Source organism: Musa acuminata, chromosome BXJ3-3 (assembly GCF_036884655.1).
Source record: "Musa acuminata AAA Group cultivar baxijiao chromosome BXJ3-3, Cavendish_Baxijiao_AAA, whole genome shotgun sequence".
Taxonomy (NCBI): domain Eukaryota; kingdom Viridiplantae; phylum Streptophyta; class Magnoliopsida; order Zingiberales; family Musaceae; genus Musa; species Musa acuminata.
In genome coordinates, this window is record NC_088351.1 from 1168821 (window position 1) to 1195391 (window position 26571).

The window sequence follows — 26571 nt, forward strand, 5'->3', positions numbered from 1 at the left end:
TTAGGCCAAATGTGGTTATGGATGTGAGTAAATGATGAAAAAGATGACCATAATTATTCGATGAATGAGGAATGAACTCTAATTTCCAACAAATAATCCATAGCATTGAGTTTATCCATCAAGAAAATGATTAATCCTTTGGGAAGAAATTAGCTGCTAGTAAGTTCTACTTATCTTTTCATCTTCTGTGTGTCTGCCAAGAACAATTATCTTCTATTGGAACCTAAACTTTGACCCTTTTCAATCGGGGTCAGCTTCTTGAGAGGACAAACCTACATTTATCTTTTTCTGTGTGTCTGCCAAGAACAATTATCTTCTATTGGAACCTAAACTTGGCCCTTTTCAATTAGGATCAGCTTCTTGAGAGTACAAACCTACAAGCATGTGTTTGATGAGGCTTTAATTTTACCAAACAAGTCATGCCTTCATACAAATTTACAATTGAAGAATCGAAAGACAGATGAAATGGTGTTGGGAGGCCAAGCCTTTCATTTGGGGTGGATCACAAGGCAGCAGGTGATGGGGATGGGTCAGATGACAACTTGTGAATTGTGTGGAAATAGGAGAGGGTGACTATAGTGTCTTTGAATGTTCACCTTCTTCATAAGAAATCTGTCTTTGATTCTTAAGGTTTGATCAAAGGACAATGGATCAAAGTTAGGTAGCTGGCAAATCCCCAATGAATCTTTTGTTTCAAATAATTTCTTTAGTAAATGATCATGTATATATCTAAAATATTCGCGTAGTAGTGATTGTGTACTTTGATAATTTTTGAAGACGCTAGCTTGAAATCCATCTTCACTGCTTATTCTTTACGGAAAAAAATAACCACTTGTTAAATAGATCTCAGAATAATTAGGTCCACTGCTAAACAACCAGGAGATGTTTTAGATCAAGATCCTAAAAGTTCTATGGCAAATCCTTTTGTTTATTGTTCTAATTCTTTGGTGGTCCTTGTGCAATGAACTTGCTAAAACTATTCATTATTAGTATTGTCATCATTTTCCTCCCATAACAGTTGTTTATTGGATTAGGTCAGTTTGCTTTTAGGTAGAAACATGTGAGAGTGAGATACAATACATAGTGCCTATGAATCATGAACTTTTTAGGAGTTTCACATGTTTGCTATGTTTTGAAATTTAAGGTGCAACATTAAGGACAACAACATATCCAGCAAACTGCTGTTTGATGTGAAGTTTCTACCAAATATGAGAGACAAAAGGATCGATCTGTACCTGAAGAGTCAATGTAGTAGCTAATCATGAAATATAGGTGGAATTGGTGATCTGCTAATCTTTTATGAGGAACAGTACCCTACCAAACATCATTCTCATCCAAAGTTTGTGTCAGCTAATAATCCTTAATGAAAGAAATTCATCTTTTTCATTTAGTAGTCTGAAACAACCATTTGATCTCAAATTAACATGTAATGAATGGCTGAAGCTTTATAAGAAATCAGGTGTTCAAAATTCAGTCAGCACCTAAGTTGCTCCTATTCTCATCCTGATATCTGCATGAACTTCGGTGGTTGCAGTGTTCTGTAAAGGTTGCAATTATTAATCAGATATAATCAAGAAAAAAAAAGAAGTAAATGCTTTTAACAAAGCAATCAGCAGATCAGCAGTGACATTGTTGTAGATCATGAATGTTTGGTCTATCACTTAGAATTGGAGTTAAACTAATGGATTTCTAATCTTTAAGATGGTTCAGTGAATTGTTTTTTCATCAAAAATGAGAAAATATGGCCCAAAAAAGGATCATAAATAGTGAGGAGCTTATCATGTGGTAATCTGACATAATTCAGGGTGGAAATATCCATCTTATGGTCTTTTCATTAGAATACAAGAGTGACATAATTCACCTTCCAAAGTTTTCTTGTATTAATCCATATATTATGTATTCAATACTCTCAAATTCTATGCATTTAGCTTGTCCTAACTATGTCCTCTCAAATTTACGGGCTAATTACATATTACTCACTATAGTCGGGCCTCTTTAGTATCTCGATTCCTAGGCTTAAAAAATTTATATTGTAATATCTATGGTTATGAAAGTGAAACATCTAACTCCATTTACCATAACGTCGTTAGTTTTATCGACGAAAGCACAAAAATGATGGAAAAAAAATAATTTTAACTTTCCAATTACATTTGCGATGGTGGCAGACGACGACGTCGCTAGGGGTCGCAAGTGGATGAGGTGGGAGAGCGGCGGTGAGAGATGAGGCAAAAGGAAAGGAGGAAGAACACGACGCAGATGCTGACACTCTGCATCTGCGTCGGTGCCGCTCGGCAGTGGCATTAGCGCCGACACGGATGAGAGTGGCGAAAGGGTCGCTCGACATCTATATTGGCATCGACGCAGATGCAAGTGCCAATGCAGGTGTAGAGTGTCGACATTTGTGTCATCCTCTTCCTCCTCTCCTTTTGCCTAATTTGTCGTCGTCGCTCTTCCTTCTCATCTACAATTATCACCCACGGCTCCCAGTGACGTCACCATCTGTCATTATTAAAAATGATTGTGATATTGAAATTATTCTTTTGCACATCGTTTTTATGCTTTTATCGATAAATCTAACAACGTTAGGATAAATGGAGTTTGATGTTTCACTTTCATAACTATAGGGATTCTAATATAAATTTTTTAAGTCTAAAGATCATGATACAAAAGAGATCTAACTAGAGAGGATAATTTATAATTAGCCCCAAATTTGGTTATGATGTATGTTTACTTATTAATCAAGATGTCTGACACCAAAAAAAAAAAAAAAAAGTATCTAACTCACTAGAATGGTAAATTAATATTCAAGTATAATTCTTTTTCCTAATCCTCTGCATTATAAGATACAGATATTAGTGATGGCCCAAATTAAGATGACTCATCTTCTTAGGATATCGCTGTGATGGATATTTCAAGTTTTAATTGTTCTTAGATTCCAGGGATCAGAAAATTGAAGTAGGGTGCTGTACATAGAAAGTCTCATGTATTCTGTGTATCCATTATGGTACTTCAATGCATGCATCAGTGATCCATTGAATATGGTATTTCTAGCATCTACTTTGTGGGGCTCTATCTTTTTGATATCATCCTTTAATTGTTGGGTGTGAGATTAAAAACATGATCTTTTAGGTCTTCTCACACCTTATCTTGAGTACATCTAGAGTATCATTATATGATACTCCTTTTCCCAATTTTCCTTAGATGTAAATTCTTCATCTTAGAACATCTAACTTGATGGTTTCAGGATCTGCTAATCATCATCTATAAGGAATCATGAATTATTGCCATTTTGACAAAGCATGGCTTTCTACAGGAGGCAAACAGCTTACCATTTGGCAAAATTTATATTGAACACTATATATGAGAAGTATGTCAATATTCCAACTTGGATGTTCTTTGTGGATTGATTGTAGCTCTAAACTTCTGCATATAGCATTTTATGACCATCAATAGTACCATGTGACCTGGAGAGATCCTTGTCTCAGATGAACAGATTCTTGTCTCAGCTCATTCAGGATTGTTGGTGTTCGTGCCATGCCAAAGATTTCAATTACCAGTTTCTTTTGCATGAATTACTGTGAAATGCAGCTTTTGTCTTACTTATTTTTACTTGAATGATCTCATGTTTACATGATTCAAGAGACTTCTCTGATGAATTCAACCTTGAACTTGTTCTGTTACTGCCAGTGTCTTCTTTAGCTTGTTTCTGATTTCTTTCACCATGAATTCCTCAGCTCATCCAAGAACTTCAATCTCCTTGGGATGTTGGTGTTCATGCCATACCAAAGCTTCTTTTACCAGATGCAGAAAACCATGAACTTCCTAAACTATTTCTGCCTCTTTCTGATCTCCTGCTACGTTTGCTTCACTCCATTTCCTGATTCAACGTGTAATTCCTGTAGAAAACTGATGCAATCTTCACAATTCTTCTGATGGAATGCGACAATGCTGTTCTGTTCATACTCTGATCTCCGAGAGGAAGAGAAGCAGAGCAGTAGCAGTTATTAGCAGGGGAATGCCTTATTACCACGTGACTGGCACGTGGCATAGTCAATGGAGCGGGCACGGGACGGCCGGCTTTGTCTCCTCAAACGCTCGCCTCCGTAGCACTCGTTTTCCACCTCCCCTTCTCTTCGAGCCCTATCGATCTCCTTTCAGCCCCCTTCTTCTTCTTCTTCTTCTTCCACTTGGAGGGTTTCTTTCTTCTCCTCTTTTCTTCGTCCGTGAAAAAACTAGCATTATCTCCCTCGATTCGATCGATCTCGAAGCGGATTGGTGACGGAGGACAAGCCTAGGGCGAGGAACGATGCAGCAGCAGAGGCTCAAGCAGCAGCAGCAGGCGTTGATGCAGCAGGCGCTCCTCCTCCAGCAGCAGCAGTCCCTCTACCCCCACCCCGGCCTCTTGGCCGCGCCTCAGGTTACCCTCGAATCCCCTTCCGGGTCCATCTCGGAGGTTGGATTAAAAATTTGCATCTTCTCTTTTGAGCATTTCGTACTCGCTCCGGTGGGCGGTGCTTGCGGAGGATGGTTGTTTTAGGGTGGAGGCGAGGGTGTCGTCGACGTCGGTTACAAAGCTAGGTTTTCCTTTAGTGGATTGCGCTATACGTTCTTTATTATATGTTCGTATCGAAGGCGTGCTGCGGTAAATTGCTCTCTTTTGCGGGTTATTGGAAGCGTTATTAGGTAGCGACTTGGGAAATTAGGGTTCGCAAGAGATGCCTTATACCAAGCGTATTGAAAAGCTTGGTGTTCTTGTTTCTTTTAGTCTGAAACCCTCAAAGTTCTTGGCTTAATTTTTGTTGATTTTAAATTTAAATTCAATTGTTGGGGCGGAGGGGCACCGGTCGTTGTGCTGTTAAAAGTCAAAGCTACCTCAGAAATCATATGAAAGTCAGATTGATCACTTATATTCAGATTCATTCCGTATTTTGGATTTCATGATCGTATGCGCTTGTGTCTATATATATATGTTTTGAGTGGAGCTTAGTGTAAATTCTTGACATAATAAATGTGATTCCTTTTGCTGTGGAAATGAATGCAAGTAAGCATTAGGAGATGCTTTTTAGGACTCTGAATGTTTTTTCTTCTTTCTGACTTGTGTTAGCATATTTTAGTGGAACCTTTTGTTACATCATTGCGAGGTGGTGGGCTTAAGACTACTGTAGTTTTAAGGTGGTCTTTTTATTGTTTGTGGGGGCTCTGTTTTCTTTTCTTTTTTTTTTTGTTTATTTACATTTCTATTTTGCAGATAGAGCCAATTCTAAGTGGGAATCTGCCTCCTGGATTTGATCCCAGCACATGTCGCAGTGTGTGAGTGTCGCTAGGGCTTTTTTTGTTTATCTTTTGTGTATATATTTGTAGCCTTTTTGCATAGGTATATACGCTCTATTTTCTGAACTATGTATAAGTGGGATGATTCCTACCTTCAGTTTGTGCATTCTTTAGCTTGTTTTCTGCAAACTGTACAGTAGTTTTATTGACTTTCATAATAATATTGATTGGTACCTTCGTTTACAGATGGCATCCTCAAAAGCTTGAGACTCGTTTATTTTTTGACCTGTTTTATGGAGTCAAGCAATCAAACATGACTATTTTATTTTTACCATGTGAAAAATCCTGGTTTTCTATTAGAAGCAGTCATACTATATGTGAATTTAGACTGCAAGAGTCCACAAATTTTTATGATTAGTGATGTGCGATGTGGATGGTGTCTGAAATTTTCAATTTCCGCCTCCTATGGTGATTATTTGTTCGATTCTGATATCTTTCTTGCATTATTGTGTATGAATAAATACAGGTATGTAGGTAACGTTCATCTTCAGGTAACTGAAGCTCTTCTTCAAGAGGTTTTCCAAAGTACTGGCCTTGTTGAAGGATGCAAGCTCATTCGGAAAGAGAAGGTATCTTATATCCTTCATTTCAAGATAGGTATTTGGTAGAAGTGCTTATACTGTTTAATTTTGTTGAAATTTAGTTGTTAGTATTGCGATTTCAGTATCTGCATCAAAGGAATAGCTTGCTTTATTTCTGAACATGATCCATCACCCACATATTTTGGCCTCCATAAATTAGGGTCCATCTTTTTAGGACTGTCATACTAGTAGTCATGAGTGGGAAATCACTCTTCAAGGTTTTGCCTTTTCAGAGACTGGAGCCATATTGTTCCCCTATTCAATCACTATGGTACTAGTATCATACCGTACCTACAAATGATGCAGTTGGCACCTTGATGGTATCGGACTAATAAAGAGGTTTTTCCTGTTTTAACTATAATAAGGATGCAACTGTAGTCAACTACCTTACAGAAGAATCAAAGTAATGAAACATGAAGTATAAACAAGTGAAGTACATTATATCTTATTAGAGTCAGTTGGGATGGAATGTTCATGGCCTAGCACATCCATGGCCTTACATGTGATGCTTGCATTATCATTCTTCTTAAGTATTTTGATTTGTAACTTTCACATATTGGACATGTAAAATCTTAAATATTACCAGTTGCTAGAAATAGTTAATTCGTCAAGAACTTTCTAGCAAAGCAGTTGAAAGTGCATCATAAGATTGTTTGGATGTGGCTAAAATCAACATGGCTTGCCGCTGGAAGTGCAAAATATATTTAACTAGAAGACAAAGAAAAAGAGGAACATACACAACAACTTTAAAAATTAATCAGAAACAAAATATCAAAAGAAACCCCATCCTCGTCATGTTATGGAACTGTTTGTTCAGGAAATAAATTTAAATGGAAAAAAAGAATGAGAAAAATGAAAGAAGTAGCATTTTACCTGCTGCCATGGGACTTCCAATTGGCATTCAGTGATATGCTGGTATGCATGGACAATGAAGACTGTTTATCTAGAAAATCGAGCTGCAAAATTTGAAGTTCAAGGATTTAGGAGTTCACTATGAAATGTCTTTGTGCCTCTAGGATGGGATGTCACTGGAACTCTACTGCAACTAGGCAGTGCTGGTAGAGGGAGGGAGATAATGGAAAGAGAGATGGAAGTGGAAGATGTGAATTTGCCTTTCGTGGTCAGACTTTCTAGGCTGCTAGTACTAGTTCTGTTGATTTGTGGATGGATGGATCATCAAAAAGAGTGGAATTGGTGATTTGCTGGATTTGGGTCCATGTGGCTGCAGGAAAGTGGTATATAAGATGAATGTTGAGGGAGATCTCTCATAACATTGGCAGCATGCTGGAGGAGTGGGCTTTATAGTATGTTGCCAAAATGGTTGGGTTTCCACTTTTCATTGAAATGATTTGGCCAAAAATGCATGATATGTCAGATGAAATTGGCTGGAATGTGTATATCCAGGCAGCATGGTACTCACTATTGCTATCCATGTTATGATCATGGGTTTTCATCGACAGACATCAGAAGGTAACATACGTATACAACTACTGCATTCAGGGCAGCGGCACAGTGTGCTATGCACTGTGGTAACAAGTTCGGGGTTGGCGATTCAATGAGGTGCCATTTGGGCGCACTCCTTAGCCCAGGCGTTGGGCGACTTAGGCATGCGCCCGAGCCAAATAAAGCATGGGTTCGGTTGGGCTTTGATTGGGTGAAATCAATAGGAATTAGTTGGTTCAACCAAACCAACTAATCAAGAATTTTCTCTCTCCCCTCCCCCCCTTTGCGCTCGACCTAGTGAAGAACCCAACGGAAGTAACCCTACTGTGAGCCTCCGCCGCCCTATGTCGATGTGTGTAGCATCTTCCTTCGCCTTACACTGTCGATTACAAGCCTCCTCTGCCATTCGCCAGTGTGTGCAATGTCTTCCTTCGGTTTAAATCATCAACCATGAGCCTCCTCTGCCCTATGCCACTGTGTGCAGTGTCTTCCTTCGGCTTACGTCATTGATTGCGAGCCTCCTTTGCCCGACGTTGCTGTGTGAAGCTTTGTTTGTTCGCCTGTGCAGCTTGCATCATTGACTAGCTTCATTCTGCCATTGATTGCCACCTTTCTCCACCCTAAGCACCACCACACTTGTGTGAACCTTGCCTGAGTTGGAGAACACAACCTTCCTCCACCATGCGCTGCTGCCTTCCTCGATGCCATACTCCACAACCTTTTGCGAACTGGTTACTTCTCCATCTCTTCTTTCTTAATCTATAGGTAACAATAACAGCTTTGTGAAATGATCTCCTATTTTCTGCACTAGCTTGAGCACTTTGTTTAATACTCTCTTATTAATTGGACTTTGTTCAAATGTTAGGAACTTGTAAACACTTTTAGGTGGGTACACTGTTAGGAGTTAGGACATAACAGTACACTGTTAGGTAGATATTTTTTAAATTGTAAATAAATAGTAGGTATACATTTTTTGCATTTTAATATTTGGGAGCGCCTAAGCAAGTGCCTAGTGCCTCGGGCGTTTTGGCACTTTGGCACCTGGCACTTTCGAAAACACTAAATATGGCATGATAATTACTATACAGTATGGTGTGATACTGACTGGTCTTTTAATCCATGTTGTTTAAAGCTTAAACACTCTGATCTGCTCATCATGTATTGTTTTCATTTTGCAGTCGTCATTTGGTTTTGTTGATTATTATGATCGCCAATCAGCTGCGCTTGCAATTATAACACTTAATGGGAGGCAGCTGTAAGTTGTATAATCAAGTTTTGTTGTATGTTATCTTTTTTTTTTTCGTGTTGTCTCTTTGATAGTACTTGTCATGGTTATACCATGGAACTTTGCAGCTTTGGCCAACCTCTTAAGGTTAATTGGGCATATGCGAGTGGGCAAAGAGAGGACACATCAGGTTGAAATTTCCAATCCTTTCTTTTACAAAATTTGTGCTGCAGTGCAGATTGGCTTATCATATGGAAAATTGCTGACATTATAATGCTTTTTATTTGGCATATATAGGTCATTATAACATCTTTGTTGGTGACCTTAGCCCTGAGGTCACAGATGCCACCTTGTTTGCATGCTTCTGTGTGTATTCAAGCTGCTCGTAAGCTTTCATGACCCTGACATTTGTTTGCATAATGTTGTTGTTTTGGAAACTTGTTAATTTTCAATTTCTTCTTTTGGTTTCTTTTATGGTTAGCTGTGTAGATAGTCAGTCTATAACCTTGCCCTTCTCCCTTAATGTTTATGAAAATTTGTCTTTACATCCTTGATATCACATGGACTTGTGTTTTTTCCTTTTGTTGTAGAGATGCAAGGGTCATGTGGGACCAAAAAACTGGGCGCTCAAGGGGGTTTGGTTTTGTTTCTTTCCGGAATCAACAGGTCAGTTGATCAGTTGATAATCAGCTTCAGATCATCCAGTATGGAATTTCCTCCAAAAAGTTTTTTGACTATTATTTTGACAGGATGCTCAAAGTGCCATAAATGACCTAAATGGTGAGTTGCTCTTTGTCAATTTCTTGTCATTATTTCTTCAGTGAAGTACCAATCACTAGTATCAGGCTGCTTGCTTCATAGTTCAAGTTTCTGTTCACTGGTTGATGTTGATGTTATCATGTTAGGATCATTAAGATTGTTGCTGTTTCCCATTGCATATATTACATACATTCAGATAAATGGGCCTTTTTTTAATGTGAATGTACTTTATGCTTCTTAAAGTAAGAAAGCACCTATGGTTAACTAGTTATAGTCATCTGACTGGCGATTCTAATGTTAGAAGGTTGTAAATTTGAACAATCTTATATTGACATTATGTAGGCAAGTGGCTTGGCAGTCGGCAAATCCGTTGTAATTGGGCTACTAAGGGAGCTAATGCTAATGAAGACAAACAAATATCGGATTCAAAGAGTGTGGTAGATCCAACAAACGGATCTGTAGGTGGGTGCCACCATGAACTGGTGCAGTAGTTATATGTAATAAATTGTTCTTTTGAGTTATGCAGTTGTATTTGTTAATCTGCTGTCATTTTTTATAAGTTTTGTGTCGAAAGATAATTAGAAATGTCCTTTCCTTTTCTTTTTTGCTTTTTAGTAGGTTAGGGTGTTAGCTCTCACAAATTATGAATTGTTCATGATAACAATGTATAACAATTATAAGTCATACTGTGTTGAACTCATTCCTTTGCATGGATAACATCTTTACATGGTTTTGTTGAGGTGGCCTAGTAAGTTACTTTGATTGTGTGGTGGACTTTGATGCTTTTATGATATCTGTGTATTTCTTGCGTTCGTCTTATTATTTAGTTTTAGTAAAGTGGTCTAAACTGTGCTGTACTAAGAAAGTTGTTCTTGTTGAATGGTTGGCATAGATTTTTTTCCCCAAGCATGTTAGTTGTTCATCATTAAAAATTACCATGATAGATGATAAGTTATTTCTGTACATTTGTAAGTCATGGGCAGGGTTCCATTTTTTATGATATTCTTGTGTCGATTTTGCTGGCTTGGTTTGTGGTTGTAGAGGCTGAAGCAAAATTTTGATGGGTGCTTTTTATCAAAATTTTCCTGCCCTAGGGTAAAGCCATTTAGAGAGTTAATTACTCATATCATCTTGACAAGATCCATAAGGTAATATATTTTTCTGCAGTACCAGTAATATTGGGATTTTCCAGTAATAGAGTGACCATTAATAGCCAAAGTATTTTCTTTGTTGCCAAGGATTAGAATGACCATTCTTAGCAATAAGGTTTCTTAACCAAAGACCATTAGACTTGATAGTGCGAAGAACTCTTAAGGCCTAATCCACCATAAACCTTAGCAGTAGACACCTTTTATTAACTTCTGAGATTCGTTTACTCCAGGAAAACTTTTCTACAAGTGTGAATGAAAGATTAATGTCTTTAACTGCAATTAATACATCTTAGAAATTAGACATCTTTCTCCAACTAATAACATGCATTTTACTTTTTAGAGTGAAGTGTTACTCCAGAATAACCTCCAATAGGTGTGAATGAAATGATTAATGGCTTTATCCAATCCCAAGAATTCTTTTGAGTAGGCAAAGCATTCTAGGGCCTTCAGAATGTTAGTACGAGACCTACTGGTACCCTACAGAGCGATGAAGTTATCATCCATGAACATCAACTGAGACATTCTGAGCCCCTTAATATCAAAAGGAATTCTCTTTCCCTATTATCCTTTTGCTGAGTTTTAACATGTTTTGTGTTTGATGATTACTTGAGTTTGTGTTGAATTAAGAAGTCACTTTTTTATAATGTAAGATGATTACGTACCTCAGTCTGAGGTATTTCAGTTATATGATCATTGCCTTACAGAATAAACAATTTGCTGGAACTGTTGAGCAATTATTTTGGCATGGCATTTTGATTTATTATATTTTTTTCCTCTGCAGAAGATGGCCAAGACAATACGAATGATGATGGTCCAGAGAATAACCCACAATACACAACTGTCTATGTTGGGAACCTTGCTCACGAGGCAAGCATTCAGCTCTCTGTTTTGTTCTCCCTCCTCCCATAGGAATCAGACTTAACTAATATCAAAAGCTTGTCATAGATGTTTGATTGTGTCATTATTGGCTTTGCAAGTTAGGGGTATGTTTTCTGGGAAGGTCATTTTTCTGGGTTTTTGTTGAGATGTAGTATTACTGGCAGGTTACCCAACTAGATCTCCACCGCCATTTCCATACCCTTGGTGCTGGAGTGATTGAGGAAGTACGTGTACAACGTGATAAAGGGTTTGGTTTTGTGAGATACAGCAACCATTCTGAAGCTGCTCTGGCTATTCAAGTGGGGAATGGTCGAATGCTCTGTGGGAAGCCAATCAAGGTATGGTTGGATTGTTTTCTGTCTTGTAACCATGAATTTCAATGCATACTCTTTGAGATATATCTGTGGATATGACTAGTCTGAATTCTTCAGATGTTGATGCTTCGGGGATTACTCCAGATGTTGATATGACTAGTCTGAATTCTTCAGATGTTGATGCTTAGAACTGGTAGCTGTTAGTGTGACATGATGTTTTTGATACATTGAATTACTCTTATCTGAACAATTAGGGGTTTGACAAGGCTTGTCTTGATGCCATATTTTATTTAGTTCAATCTTCATTTCATGCTACTCTTGTATACCGTTTGGATGAACTTTAATGTTATTTCTCTAATTGTTCACACATATAAACTATACCTTAAGTAGTCTGATACATCATCACCATGTCCTCATTCATATACACCATAGAAGCTGTGGACTGTTGAGTGATGCTATCATCTTGGCTTTAATGGTGTGGGAATATCATCCATCTGTTACCTAACTATTGGAAGTTATGTTCTGCCCGCCACTGATGGAATAAAAAAGAATTGATTTACCCTAGTAGTTCTTTTGCGCGAGGTTTATTTTATTGCACATTTTACTGTATGTAAATAGATGCTGCATATTTGCTTAGTGCATTTTGTCATTCGTGTGTCAGTGTTCTTGGGGCAGCAAACCAACCCCACCTGGGACAGCCTCCACGCCACTGCCCCCACCTGCTGCTGCATTCCCTGGACTCTCTGCAGCTGACTTCTTTGGTTATGATCGCTCGTTGGCATTGGCTGGCGCAGGCGCAAGCCAAGCGTTGATTCATGTTCAGGGCCAGCATGCTCTGAAACAAGCTGCAATGGGGATGGGCGCTGGCGCCAGCCAGGTGATCTACGATGGCGGGTTCCAAAATGTGAATGCAGCACAGCAGCTCATGTATTACTAGGGCTCAGTCATACTTGAATTAATCACTGGTTGGAGCTTTTCCATTGTGGCTCATTGACATTTTCTTTTTGCACTCATCTTCCTACTATGTTCTGATTTAGTTCTTGTGCTGCCCTTTGTGCTTATGAATGTGTTGCTGCACAATTATGTAGTCACATGGAATGTTGGTAGGGTTTGACAAGACTACTTGGGGAACCTTTTATTTCCTTTTTCTTCTTTTTTTTTGTTTCCTCTTGTGTTAATGAGATCTTGAGGGCATTTTTCTTCTCTAGCTTGTATCCTGGATCCTGTGATTTGTGATGGCTAGTTTTCTCTTAAGAATTGAATTGTGGTTCAGACTGGAATTTTGATGATATGCATTGTGAACTACCTTCTGGAAAATAATACTAATCTCCAGGCCATCCTCATGAATAATTTTCTGTACATCAGTGGAGTGAGTATCTTACATGAGAATGGTGGTTGATTTTTCAAGCTGCATGTTTGTAATATATAAAATGGTCACAGGCCCCATATCAATGGTAAGAATCATCTTTTTATGATCTGATCAGGACTAATCACCAAGACATCAAGTAAGACTATCTACATTGATGAGAGTCTCGGTGGCTGATATGGTAGGGTTTGTTGCCGATACAATGTTTAGTTCATCTTTATATAATGTATTTTTATTTTCAAATTCTTACGAATTTTAAACAAATCTTAATTTTAGAAATCTTATTACTTCAAATATTGACCAATTAATCAAAGATAGGAGGGGTGCAAGTCAGTTTCCATGCTCAAGTTGTGTGTGTGTGTATATATATATATATATATATATATATATATATATATATATATATATATATGTAGAGAGAGAGAGAGAGAGAGAGAGAGAGAGAGTAAATATGAGTTTAAAAGTGAAATAGGAGATGAAGTGAAAGTTAGAAAAAAAAAATGAAAAAAAGTCCAATCATTGCTTCCTCCGTGAGCTTGAGGTTGGCGGAAGATCGTTCTTGACATGACCTTTTGCATGTTTCATCATGTTTACTCGAGCTCATTACTTCCGCTACTATATATTGATTGGCTCTATAAAGGACCTTAGGTACTATCATCAGTGGTCTCTCTTCCAACGACCAAAAGAATGCAAGTGAGCCTGAGGTCCATCATAAAAGCTTGTATCACGAGGGAGTGGTGGGCTTCCTACACACTCTAGATTTTGTTGATGAACCATGCGATAAAGTTGAAGCTGGTTTCATCCTCCCTCTATATCAGTTTGAGCAACATTGCCATAGACAATCTTGGGCGTATATTCCCACGGAAGTGGAGCTCAAATTTTTTCACAAGTTAAGTGAAGGAACATATCAAGAGTGGGTTCATGCGACTGCACCACTCTCATACTAAGCCCCTCAACGTCGTTGTGAATGTGCGATACATTAAAGCATCTGAGGTACCATATAAAGACATATGAGCATGAAAGACGAGGGTGTGTTCTATTGATTTAGAGTTATCGTCGAAGGCTTCTAGCGACGAGAGGCGAAAGTTTATTAGAATTGGCTCCTCTTGGATGCTCTAGACAAATGGGGAGTAGCCTAAGTTAGGTTTGTCAATACCTTCCTTTTTGGACTGTTGGAACTCATGACACACCTGATCTAGACGTTGGTCCATTTGTTACAATTGGGCCCTTAAGGAGTTGTACATTAAATTTATCGACTATGTCTCCTATTTGAGTAGGGTCAGGCCAGCCCTGATGTGACGGTGCACTGAATTCTACGATCGGAGAGTGGGGTGCCCCTTTTTGCTTGTAGTTCAACGGGTCAGGGACAATCATGAGCTGTCGGGGCTAGATCGATTGGGGAAATCTCAGTGGGTGTCGGTGCAATGACGATTGAGGCATCTATCATGATTGTAACGACAACATGGTTTTTGAGTTAGTTGGGGCAGGAGTGAGGTGAGTACCTTCATCAAGCCCATGAGCGCCTGCATTTGGTGTGTGAGGCTCAAGAATGCTTCGGTGAGGATAACCAAGTGCCTTGCACTCATCCCCAAAGATGAAAGTCCTGGGTCATTGAACATATGCCAGTAATGCCCCAGTATTTGAGGGGAGGTAGATGCATCCACCTAGGGAAAGGAGGGCAACTGCTTGCCTTGTGTGAAGATACTATGAGTTAGGGGGTGGAGCTTCCTCGTTGGAGCGCACGTTGAAAGGATTTATGAGTTGACATTTAGGACCCTCCTTCTAATGCCAAAATGTGAGGGAATATGTTGTCGATGGAGGACCCTCCTTCTAATGCCAAAATGTGAGGGAATATGTTGTCGATGGTTGAGTCAACCCGGCTTGGTCAACATAGCTGAGGTGGCTCCGAGATGATCTTCACATATTCCACGAAGGTCGATAAGAGGGGACAGACACGATCTCTTTCTACATAGGTTGATAAGATCAGTCTGGACTATTGTTTGTCAAAATATTTCCTATCACAAATCTAGAAAAAGATTGTTAGTTGACGAAACAAAGCACAACCGAATGCAAACAAAAATAATTGTATGAATGATAATTCCTACAGCATCAGCACCAAATATATCCACACATTTCACAGCACAATCCATAATCTAATCAGAACAGCAATAACAGAGTATGCTCAATCACAAGAAATTAAGAAAGCCTAAGATTCGGCAATGGCATCCGTCCTCGACGAATGCTCATCACCCTCTTCGATCCCGTCGCCACTGTTGCTCGAGCTCCGGATTTCCTGTATCCGGGCGACAACCTCGGCCATGGAAGGTCGCTTGTCCGGGTACTGAGCTGCGCAGTCGACAGCGAGCTGCAGAAGCCGCACCATCTCCTCCTCTGCGTCTTGCTGCCTCAGCAGCTCCACATCAAACACCTCCGCCGTCCACTCCTCTTGAACGACCGACTGCACCCACCTCGGCAGGTCGACGCCGCCGCCGTCGTCGTCGTTGGAGAGGGCTTGTCCTGGTGACTTGCCAGTGAGCAGCTCCAGCAGGAGCACGCCGAAGCTGTACACGTCGGCCTTCTGGGAGACCCTGCGGGTGTCGGTGACCTCCGGGGCGCGGTAGCCGGAGGCGCGTGCGGGGGAGGACTGCGGCCCGGCGAGGAGGGCGAGGCCGTGGTCGGACACGCGGGCCTCGCGCGTGGCGGCGAGCAGGATGTTGGAGGACTTGATGTTGCCGTGCGCGGCCGAGGGCGACGTCGAGTGGATGTACTCGATGCCGCGCGCCGCTGCGAGCGCGATGCCCGTTCTCGTATCCCAGTCGAGCGGCGTTCTCGTGGATCCCCTGTTCCCTGTGCAGTCCATTCAAATGGAAGGGATGAGAGAAGGTAGGAGGAGGAAGCCATGGAGGAAGCCGTGGATTACCATGTAAGAGGGCGGAGAGGCTTCCCAGGGGGAGGTAGTCGTACACCAGGAGCTTCTCGTCCTTGCTGTAGTAGTACGCCCGCAGCGGCACCAGATTGGGGTGGTTCATCGCCCCGATGAGCTCCACCTTCTCCCGGAACTCGGTCTCCGTGAAGGCCACGTCTCTCAGCCTCTTCACCGCCACCGTCGTGCCCATCTCCAGCACGGCCTTGTACGCCGTCCCGAACGTCCCCTTCCCCAGCACCTCCGCCGACGCGCGCAGCAGGTCCTCCAGGTCGAACCGCGGCGCCCCGCCGCCCACGAAGAACACCAGCTTCTTCTCCCCAGCCGCAGGCTTCGCCGGCTGGCCGTTCCCGCTCCCTCCTTCCCCAGATCCCTTCTCCCGTTCAGCCGCCGCCGCTACGGGCTCCGGCTCGTTTCCTCTCGCTTCCACCGCCACTAGCGACCTCGTCTTGCTCTTCCCGCACCTTCGGCAGAGGAGTATGGACAGAATCAGCAGGATCAGGACGAAGGCAGCGGACCCGACGGCGATCCCGGCGATGGCCCCACCGGAGAGATTCTTTTTGTCGCTCCCGGCTCCGCCGCCGGAATTTCCTCCCGCCGGCCCCTGCGCTGCTGGAGACGGCGCGATCTCGCCGGGGCACGGGCCGCGCGGCCGGCCGCAGAGGGCCGTGTCCAAGAACGCGCTCGCCGGAAACCCCCGAAGCCTGGATGGGATCGACCCGTTGAGCTGGTTGAACGACACATTGAACTGAGCGAGGTTGCGGAGGTCGAAGCGGGGGATTTCCCCGACGAGCCGGTTTCTCTCCAGGTAGAGTATGCGGAGCCGGGTGAGGTTGTTGAGCTCCGGCGGGATCCCGCCGGAGAACTGGTTCCCGGCGAGGTTGAGGCGGACGAGATTCTTGAGGGAGCCGAGGGCGGGCGGGATCTCGCCGGAGAAGCGGTTCTCCTGGAGGTAAAGGTTGCGGAGCTCGGAGTCGGCGGAGAGGTCGGGAGGGAGGGCGCCGGAGAGGGCGTTGTAGCGGAGGCTGAGGACGCGGAGGGCGGAGAGGTTTCCGACAGTAGCGGCGGGGATGGAGCCGATGAGTCCGACGCCGGGGAGGCGGAGCGCCGTCACGCGGCCCGACCCGCACACTACGCCCTGCCACAAGCACGGTGAGCCCGACGCGTTCCACGGCAACACCAAACGGCCGACTGCGGCACGGAGGGCGAGCAGCGCGGCGGCGTCCGCCGCCAGATCCGGCGCACCGCCGGGTACCGACGACACAAGAAGCAAAAGCGCCATAACGCCAGAGAAGCCGAGGTAGGAGGGCAGTGAAGCCATGAAGATGGTGACGGGACTCACTGTACCCCGCCACTATATCCCGCTTCCTCCTGCAGTGTGCTATGAAACCCTAATCCATTGATTTCTGCTTTATATTTGGACGCGGAAAGGGGAGGGGAAATAATAGCACGTCCCACGTTAACGTGTTGCCTAAATTAAGAGAAGCTTAGTTCTTAACGCATAAGAGAAAAGAGGAGAGGAGGTCTCACGCAGGCGGTCGAGCTTATCTATTTCCTGTTTGCTTCACTTTTAGCTCATATAAAATATGAATCGTTCCATGGAACCATCGATGACGGTGATTCGTCTACCGTTTGAACCGGCAATTCAATTGGTTGAGGCAGATACCTGGTTGATAGGAGAAGTTGGGGGCCGTTGAGATTTCAAGGACGCGTATTTTGACTTGCATTACTTTACTGTATTCCCCGTCTCGAGTTTGGAGAGAAGGAAAGGTGTGCGGAGACGGCAGCGGCATCGCGGTCTCACTTTGGCGGCCGGGCGTTGACGGCGTTCGAGGCCGTGATGAAGACTGGAGTTGGGCCCAAAGACCGGCCCTTACTCGGCTGGTCCAACGGCTCTCGTGTCCGACTTCTGGAAGCATCTGGACCCTCTCATCGCACCATGCCGGCGTCTCCATAAACGGTTGGATGGAGATGTACATCGGGTTAAGATGGACGGCCCAGATTCCGCCACCTCGGCACTGTACAACTTCACGCGTATGCATGATTACCCTGTTCTCACCCAGAAAAAAAGCGAGGAAGCAACAGAAATCTAAAACCGGGGGGGGTGTGGTTGTGGAGGATTGAGTCGATTACATCTTTTCCTTTGGATCTTCCTTCAACCACGCAAAACTGTGAAACTAATATCATCCGTCTATAAAAAGAATCACAATTTCCAACTGTACAAAAGAATGATGAAATATACAAACTTGAGAACATCCATCAGTATTAAGGTTGAAGAGTCATCTAACAGGAAGAGACAACTTCACACTGGAGCCAAGGCTGTCATCTTCATCTGAGACCATGCCTGGTGGTTCATTCCCATCAAAGAGCTTCTCCACCAGCTCATCCCAATTCATTGTCCTACTCGATGCCGAATCATCACTACATGAGGACATGTTGTCATAGTGCTCACACGTTGATGCTGCCTGGTCTTGGAAGGGTACGCTGTGTTGTGAGGCAGGGTGAGGCAGGTGCAAGCTCAAAGCTCTTTCCAGTGCCTCATTGTGTTCTTCCTGAAGAGACCCCCTTCCCTCCATCTGTTGCCTCGTCGGAGGGGTTGTCATGACATTTCCTTTAAGCATTACCTGAGAAAATGGAAAAACAAGAAAAGAATCACCACTCTTGAGCCATATCTTATGTTTCTCAGGCAATATGTTCTTGGCAGCTACAAAAAGAATTAGAATGCTTTGAGAAGCAGCAGTCACAGCACAGCCTCAACTTCTAGGACAAAGGCAAGTGAATTTACTTTCATCAAATGCTGTGACTATATGATCACGACTGGAAGTAATAAGCATCCAGTAACAAGTAAAAAAGGAGATGGTTTTAGCTTACTTCTAAAGCTTTCTGAGCTTCTCGCTCCGTCCAAATGATTCCATGATCGAACATAGCATTGCATGATAGTATTATATGCTCGAATCTTCCTTCAACAGGAACGGCTGTTCTCACCTCAGGAGGGAATCTTCCACATCTATATTAATCGCAATGATACCAAATTATTCAAGGCCAGATTTCAATAACCACAAGTATTAATGATTTTACAGAAAAATCATTTACAAATCGAACATTGGAAATTCTCAACAGCATTACAGTGTATTTCTTCAGATGCAAGTCCTGAAAAACAAAAATTTGTGATGCTTCTATGATATACTTGACAGCAACATCACTTAAGTGGCAAGGTGATTTAAGAAAAAGCTAAGAACACAAAAAGTTTAGGATTTAAATTTATAAAACCATATTTCCTCTCTAAGAAAAAGAACCTTATAAAACATTTGAATTTCTTGAAGGAATTAGAATCTTAATATTAAGGTACAAAATTTAAGCAGGAGTGCTTCATAAACAGCCTTAAAAACAATGGTTTTTCCTAGTTCGTAACCTACTAGATGAAGAAAGTAATGTTTATCATGGTTAAGTCAGATATAAGTTGATAATAATCGACTATACTATTCCACTTCTAAAGTTCAAGTGGTGCTAATAAGGATATTCCCATACTAAATTTTGATGAATATTGCATCAGAAAGTGCTTCACACACCGCCACTTCAAACACCCGCAATGTGATTTTTCATAACAATTAGTGAGAGGATGTCGCAGTGTAGTTTGACCAGATAAAAGAGGTTTGACAAAGTGGGTGTACAGACATTAAAACCTATAAAAAAAAAAGGGGGAGAATACCTTATAGAAACATGACAGTGATGTTAAGGGCTTGATACCTGCAAAATTTTCTCTCCACAATATGATACATCCGACCGGGGGCGTAGAGCCTTTTTGGATCCTTAAGCTTTCTATCTTCAGATATAAATGTATCTCTCATGCAAACCAAAAATAACAAACATGGCAGACTGCACAAAAGCAGTAAATTATGGATCAGAAGTATTTCTGCATGCATCATATATTCATTCTAAAACAAAATTCCCCTTATGGAAAAAGATGGAAACAAAGGGGAAAATCAATACAATTAGAAGAGTAATGCTTACCAGAAAATAGATCCAAAAATATGTTGCAAAGGTGTTGGCGTTCTTGGAAGGAAATCGTCCTGGAATTGCAAGGTTTGAGGTTTCAATAACAACTTAAAGAAGGAAAGTTATATAAAATACAAAAACACAGCAAGAATAGTGTCTCCTAGAGCTACACTCTATTACAAACCAATTAATATCTCAGCCATGAAAAATAGTCAAACAAATGAAAATCAATGTGGCTGTACCACCAACATATGTATAAATAATTACGCAAGCACGTAATACAGAAGCAATGGCTACTTCTATATATGACTTCCAATTCACAATCTCCTCAACTTAGGAGGAAGATGACTACACGATCAATAAGGGTAAAAAATAAATAAATTTCATACCCGGAAAAGGATTTTGTGTTGGTGACTAGCAATCTCTGAAGCTGTTACGAAAGGACCCAATTTATACTGAACTCTATCCCTTAAAGAGCAATCAACAAACCGAATTTGCCAACCAAAAATGCATCAGAATGAATACCTCCCATCAAAGGTCACTATTTGCTTTTGTCAGGAAGATGAAAAACAGAAAAATCCAAGATACAATGTGATTTTGTGTTGGTGATATGCATCAAATTCATTGTTCAGGTGGCGGTAAATACTAGTATAAAGAGAATCAAACAAGTTAACACTGTCTACTATTCAATAGTTTCTATGCTGCTGAAGTATAGAATAAGACATCATTAGAGTTCATAGCATTGACAAATTAGAGGTAGAAGACATGCAGCCAAAAGAGTCATTAGGAGGCCAAAAGAACTAAAGAGGAATATAGGAAATTAGGGGTTAACTAAAACTTTAGTAGTCTAATAAATCGACTCGTTCGAATCCTATTACCAGAGAACAAATTCAAATTACTTCAAGAACAAGCCAGTTCGACCAGAGGAAACAAGAGATGCTTGACTTGCCTGCAACACCACGGAGTGGATCACGTCAGCGTACTTCACCGCAAGATTCAGCGACATGCACCTGGCCGGCGAGATGGCGTAGCATCGGACGCGGCTCCTTGGGATCTCCCCGAACCGGTCGAGGTGGTTCACCACCACCATGGCCATAAGGGCCGCCACGCCGGCGCCGAGCGAGTGGCCGACCAGCACGAGGCCATACTCGGGCCCGCAATCCCTAAGGAGGTGGCACAGGGTGTCGGCCTCGCGGTTGAGCAGCCAGGCGGCGGCCTTCAGCAGGCCGAGGTGGACGTAGCCGCCGTCGAAGGGCTGGGAACCGGGAGGGTTGTCGAGCAGGAGGCGGTAGTCGGCGTCGTGGCCAAGGTTGAGACCACGGACGGCAAGGACGACTTCGTGGGCGGCGCGGTCGACGTAGAGGAGGTAGGGCGGGCAGCGGCCGCGGGTGTCGGCGTAGGAGGCGCGTTTGACGACGGCGGCGGGATCCATCCGATACCCGCCGGGGCGAGCGGGGGCCCAGCGGGGGCGGGCGAGGTCGTCTTCGTAGGCCGCAAGGACGGCGCGGCAGGCGCGAGGAATGGGGGCGAACTCATCGGGCGTGGCGGGCGCCCAGGCGGCGCTGTCGTCGGCGCCGACGTACCCGCAGCGGCGGCAGGCCCACCGCGTGCACCCCAGGCAGAATACGCACTCGATGCCACAAGACACGACCATCGCCGAGAGAGATACAGAGAGAGAAGGGTTTAGTTACCGTCGTTGTCTCTTGGTCTTCTCGGCTTTTGTGATCGCGTTGCAGCAGCCTTGGAGGGAAAGGAAACAAATATGAGAGATCGAGAGAGACAGTCGAGGACGTCACCAGTTTAGACGGAGCGACTGGATTTGAACCGAGGAGAAGCTTCTGGTGTTTCCACTTCTGGAACGGAAACAAACACATCAAATAAATAGACCAACCAAATAATACTCGTCCCTCACCCGTCTCGTTTTCCCATGGCCTACCTGCACAGTGACGGACCTGTGGGACCAGCGATGCCTCCAATAAAAGGGTAGGTAAAGTGCCAGGTCTAAACGTCCAGGTAGTTTGTGATTTCGTGGAACAGCAGTAAACGATTTGAAAGAAGCGCAAAACCAACACAAACGAGAAATTGCTGGCTTTTCCAGAAGGTAAACCATGTACGACTGGACTGGTTGACTACGAACCGGTTCAGATTTTTCTAACTCCGACCGTATCTCGGTTCGGCCCATCTCAATTGGCCACAAACTGAACATCCAATACAACCACATACATCAGGCTTCGTGAAACAATTTGAACAACATATGTATCTAAATTGTGCCTACTCAATCAATATATATCTACATTATACCTAATTATTAAGGCATAAATGTATAAACTATGATATAATTAGACCTAAGATAAAATCTTTTGTCGGAAAGAAAGATTGAGGTGCAGAACCTCAACATGAAGAAATAATCCAGAATAATTGCCAAAGCTCATCTCTGGAACATTTTTAGACTAAGCATAATGGCCAAACTAGTCTACTAAGAAATTCAACAACACTGCAAAATTTTATACATGCATATGGTTGATAAAAATGAGGTATGTGATGACCAAAGCTCATCATCTCTGGAACATTTCTGTTAAGAATTATATGAAACTGAGAGAAAACAAGCTTGAAAAGCAATAGTCATTACCGAAGGACACCCGAATGCAAAAGGAATCTCAAGAAGAAGACATCTCTTCCAGAGAAGAAACAAGAACCATGACCTGCAGAAAAGAAAATACCAAGAGATTACCAAGTGTAACCACAAGTACAAGAATGCGATTAGCAACCAACAAAGTGAAAGAGATGCCTCAAATCAATCCTCTACTCTCGCTGCGCTTATTCCCTTGCATGTTTCTTCCTTCTTCTGAGAGTTCTCTCAGTTTCAAGTAGTGCACACATTCTAAGCAAGTATAAGCTTCCTGGCAAAGCTTCAAACAAAGAGATTGGGATTTTGTTACTAGAATCTATATGTGTCACACTATATTCCTTCTTTTTCTTCCAGCAACAAATCTTCTTTGGTCGGTCAGGCTCAAACCTAAGAATGTCTAGAGCCTTTGAATATCTTGTAGAAATGAGGAAAGGGAAGGAAGCGAATGGGGTTTCTACTTATCTATCATCTTTTACTAGCAACCGCTAGCATTGGAGTTTGGTATAGTGCTCTGTACCCCAGGAATTGAATACTTAGGAACCTAAACCACCATCGCAATTCGATCTGACCATATCTACCAAAACTAGACTTCAGGTGCTCAAAATTTTGGTTACACAAGTTCACTAATTTAAGGCCGATGTCAACCGAAGATTTTTTTTTTTTTCCCAAGGAAAAGTAGTCAAGATGAGATTTGATTCCAAAATATTGCTATCAATTACCAATTAGACTAGAGTTATTTTTTATTACAAAGGATAAGTGGTAAGGACAATATTTGATCCCAAGACTTTGCTATAGGCAATCTAAGTCTTTATCAGCTGAACCGACTTGAGTTATCAAAATTACGGAAGTTCCCTTAACTTTTGTAGAACAGAAACATTGTAGAACATATTTACTGTAGGTAAATACAACGCAAATCATTTAACATTTTGTGAGATAGTCACTACAATATGTATCCAATGGCCAACCTCTCAACATGCTCAAAGTCTGATGAATGAATGCTATTATCTTGAGCATCACTCTTAATCTGATCTAGGCAATAATTCAAGCAGCAAATCCTAATTTATGTTTCCAGACAAACATGAAAAGACCAAGCATTAACATTAAGGATCAACATAAACATCCAAAATAGGAGCAGTTAAGCAATGAATAGAAGAATCATAGGGCAAGCAAATACAATCACACCATTTCAAATTTTGCAGGATTTTACGATGCCTACTTGATGAATATTTTCCATCAATCTCACCATGAAACATGGATTCCAATTAGTCAAACAGGTTCGCCCATGGGTCATCTTAGCATCAAATATTAACAGTGATTATGCCGATCTTCCCAAGCTACATACGGTTAGGGCCAAAACACCATAACAAGGGTCTTCTGGTACCTAGGTAGCAACAAGCACTCTCTACCACCTAGAATAGTCATCGAAGGAGCCTCACCTTCGATGATAATCCTCCGATGGAGAGCGGAAGAATGGGATAATACCCCGATCGTGACGCCAGAAACAGAGATCCTCACCATTTATGATAGAGTGTACCCCACCTTCGTCGGCACAGATCGCCGATACAACCAGGAGAGGAAGGAGAAGACGCAACGCCGTCGGCCCCGCTCTCTCTCTGTCTCTCTGACGAGAGAATTGGCAGCGGCGCCCAAGAAGCGACGAAATGGGGGAACATCGAAAAGGGGAACGCTTTTTATAGTCGAGTTTGTCCTCTCTCTATCACCTCGATCGTGCGCCCTACGTCACTGATCCAACGGCAGATAGCCGTTCATCAGAACATGTTGAAATATTGGGGACTCGTAACAAGCAGCGTTGCTGGAGTGGCACGCTCGTTATTTTGTCCGAGAAAGAGCCAACTTGACGATCGCGATGTGGGTGAGCTTGGATCAACGGTCATATTTCGATGTGGCTGGCATGGGGGCCGCAGAACTCGCCGCATCTTTTCTCGCGTTCGTGGTCGCGTCTTTCCGGGCCCGGAGGCCGTTAGCTCGAGGGAATCAGACGGTCCGCTCGGGGATACAGGTGGCTTATGCGCGAATCACGAGGCAGCTCGAGGAGATGTGGCTCAGCGATAGTCCCGTGCAATCGGATCGCGGTAAGACACGAAGAAAACGAACGCCACGTAGATTTCCCGATCACTCTCCACGTAAGGGTTCGATGAATGACGTGGTTGATCATATGACGTATCAGCCGTTTGATCTCCTCCCCTCATCTCAATCGTCCATCTAATTTGATCGAACCATATGGAGAAGGAAAACATATTATAGTCTCTTCAAATCATCCTTATGATCAAATCATGCAATTTAGTATATTATTATAAAAGAGTTAATGATCGATCGAGGAAAATTAAGGTCTTAATCAATCTTAAGCGCCGGAATTATCAGTAGAAAAATTAATTAGTGACCAAATAGTTATAAGAGTAAGCACAAATTAATCCATTTTACATTTTCTTAAGAAAAAACCTGAATATAAGATTTATATATTTAAAAATGTTTTGTATAATTTAAATGATAAATCTATTTGAAGAAAAAAGAGAGATTCGGAGATCAATAATCAAATTACAAATTCGATGCAAAATTAAATTATAAACTCGTTAACGTAACGCCTCGTATCGATCCTTAAAAAATTATTATTTTTTTAATATTCTCTATGTCTAGTAAAAGAAATTCTAAAATATTTTCTCGTACTCTTTTTAAGATTTATGTTCTTTGACAAAGAAGTTTTTTCATACTTGAATTTTTTTGTCTTTTGACATCCAATAGTATTGACTTATCGATCTTTTTTAATATTTTAGTGCTAATCAAATCGAATATTATCTTAAAATTATTAATGATTTATAAACTACATGAGGAGCAATGGTGGCTTCTATCATTTCTAAAGAAATGCTGCTATAAATTTCCAGTGCTCATCAATGACAATCCATCCATGAACTCTCTCTCTCTCTCTCTCTCTCTTTGATCCACCTGAGGAGACGGTAGAGAGAGAGAGAGAGAGACCTTTGGATTCATACGCTTAATGGTGTGTTTAAAGCTTGCTTCGTTGGATGCAGGACACCCTCAAGACTCCGGCAGCTGCAACTGCAACAGCAGATGCTTTGAAGGAGACGACGAAGCACAGCTACTGCGGTGTACCAAAAAGATTGGAACAGTGGCAAATGCATCAATCATAGAACACTATAAATGACTTGAAATGGACCACAAAAGAAAATGGATTAGATGGGATATTTATGAAGGAAAGAAAATGACACTTTGATACAAAATTTTAGGAGTTCTAAGTGATGTAATAACTCTTAAAAGGATCCAAAAAAAACCAAAGAAAACCATAGAAGATGAGAAGAGAGATACAGAATAAGAGACACCTCATTTTACCTACTAATCAAATGAAAGATAAACCTTGATATATATAATGTCTCATCAAATCAAATCCTACTCCACTAGGAATGGTGCCAACATCTTACATATTAATAACCTTTCATATGTGGTAAGCTCATATCTAATCATAATGTTTAATTTAATATTTCAAAGTAATTAAAAAAAGTATTAGATCCATTCAAACTAGAGAAATTAGCTAACTTGTATGCAATTCCAATGGATGACTAAGATGTCATCACAAATGTTCTTTAAATGTCAAAACTTAGAACATGTTCATCAAACTCTAAGATTATGTGAGAGAAACCCAATTAATGAGCAAATTGAAGGCTGTTGGAGGATTGTTAAGCATTACAAAACACTAGTTTTAAATTGAACTTGGATCGAAAAAAAAAATTTGAGAACTAATTCATCAACAAATTTGATTCACTAATTAAACCGCTCGAGTATCAAAAGAATTGATATACATACGTAACACTTTATTTATTATAAAGATATTTATTTTTTTAAAAAAATACATGTGTTTACTCTTTTATCGTCATCTCTATCATCTTCTTTTTATTATGTTAAAAAAATATATTTTAAAATATTATATATATGTTAATATA

The 26571-nt window shown here is 41.7% G+C and overlaps 3 protein-coding genes across 8 annotated transcripts; 1 reads left to right on the forward strand and 2 right to left on the reverse strand.

The window, feature by feature from the left end:
* The first annotated feature begins 3956 nt into the window (after positions 1 to 3956).
* Positions 3957 to 12955, forward strand: LOC135634055 (oligouridylate-binding protein 1-like). Of its 2 annotated transcripts, none has more exons than XM_065144203.1 (12): positions 3957 to 4417; positions 5249 to 5310; positions 5798 to 5900; positions 8534 to 8610; positions 8709 to 8770; positions 8878 to 8965; positions 9171 to 9246; positions 9330 to 9360; positions 9682 to 9801; positions 11275 to 11357; positions 11534 to 11707; positions 12345 to 12955. In XM_065144203.1, the coding sequence occupies exons 1-12, from the start codon at positions 4307 to 4309 to the stop codon at positions 12618 to 12620; spliced, it is 1263 nt and encodes a 420-aa protein (XP_065000275.1). In that variant the 5' UTR covers positions 3957 to 4306; the 3' UTR covers positions 12621 to 12955. The 2 variants fall into 2 exon arrangements, with proteins under 2 accessions (XP_065000275.1, XP_065000274.1); XM_065144202.1 differs by having other exon boundaries at positions 3962 to 4417; positions 11272 to 11357.
* A 2159-nt stretch (positions 12956 to 15114) lies between these two features.
* On the reverse strand, positions 15115 to 17514 carry LOC103977144 (probable inactive receptor kinase At1g48480). The gene is made up of 2 exons (XM_009392576.3): positions 15970 to 17514; positions 15115 to 15896 (listed from the first exon to the last, which is right to left on the reverse strand). The coding sequence occupies exons 1-2, from the start codon at positions 17291 to 17293 to the stop codon at positions 15256 to 15258; spliced, it is 1965 nt and encodes a 654-aa protein (XP_009390851.2). The 5' UTR covers positions 17294 to 17514; the 3' UTR covers positions 15115 to 15255.
* Positions 17515 to 18126: 612 nt separating this feature from the next.
* Positions 18127 to 24245, reverse strand: LOC135586081 (uncharacterized). Of its 5 annotated transcripts, none has more exons than XM_065143179.1 (7): positions 24137 to 24245; positions 22598 to 22670; positions 20918 to 22166; positions 19984 to 20042; positions 19720 to 19848; positions 18844 to 18979; positions 18127 to 18596 (listed from the first exon to the last, which is right to left on the reverse strand). In XM_065143179.1, the coding sequence occupies exons 3-7, from the start codon at positions 21620 to 21622 to the stop codon at positions 18252 to 18254; spliced, it is 1374 nt and encodes a 457-aa protein (XP_064999251.1). In that variant the 5' UTR covers positions 21623 to 22166; positions 22598 to 22670; positions 24137 to 24245; the 3' UTR covers positions 18127 to 18251. The 5 variants fall into 5 exon arrangements, with proteins under 5 accessions (XP_064999251.1, XP_064999250.1, XP_064999249.1 ...); XM_065143178.1 differs by having other exon boundaries at positions 24034 to 24242; XM_065143177.1 differs by having other exon boundaries at positions 20918 to 21821; positions 21905 to 22670; positions 24034 to 24242.
* Positions 24246 to 26571: the final 2326 nt, after the last annotated feature.

Bases quoted from the DNA above. Each gene is read 5' to 3' on its own strand.
- LOC135634055 (XM_065144202.1), top strand. From the start codon at position 4,307: ATGCAGCAGCAGAGGCTCAAGCAGCAGCAGCAGGCGTTGATGCAGCAG. The intron at 5,311-5,797 runs GTGAGTGTCGCT...GAATAAATACAG, and splicing joins CCCAGCACATGTCGCAGTGT to GTATGTAGGTAACGTTCATC. The intron at 8,611-8,708 runs GTAAGTTGTATA...GGAACTTTGCAG, and splicing joins ACACTTAATGGGAGGCAGCT to CTTTGGCCAACCTCTTAAGG.
- LOC103977144 (XM_009392576.3), bottom strand. From the start codon at position 17,293: ATGGCTTCACTGCCCTCCTACCTCGGCTTCTCTGGCGTTATGGCGCTT. The intron at 15,897-15,969 runs GTAATCCACGGC...TGGACTGCACAG, and splicing joins CCTCTCCGCCCTCTTACATG to GGAACAGGGGATCCACGAGA.
- LOC135586081 (XM_065143179.1), bottom strand. From the start codon at position 21,622: ATGGTCGTGTCTTGTGGCATCGAGTGCGTATTCTGCCTGGGGTGCACG. The intron at 20,043-20,917 runs GCAAGTCAAGCA...TTGCAATTCCAG, and splicing joins TCCACTCCGTGGTGTTGCAG to GACGATTTCCTTCCAAGAAC. The intron at 19,849-19,983 runs GTAAGCATTACT...GCTTTTGTGCAG, and splicing joins ATTTTTGGATCTATTTTCTG to TCTGCCATGTTTGTTATTTT.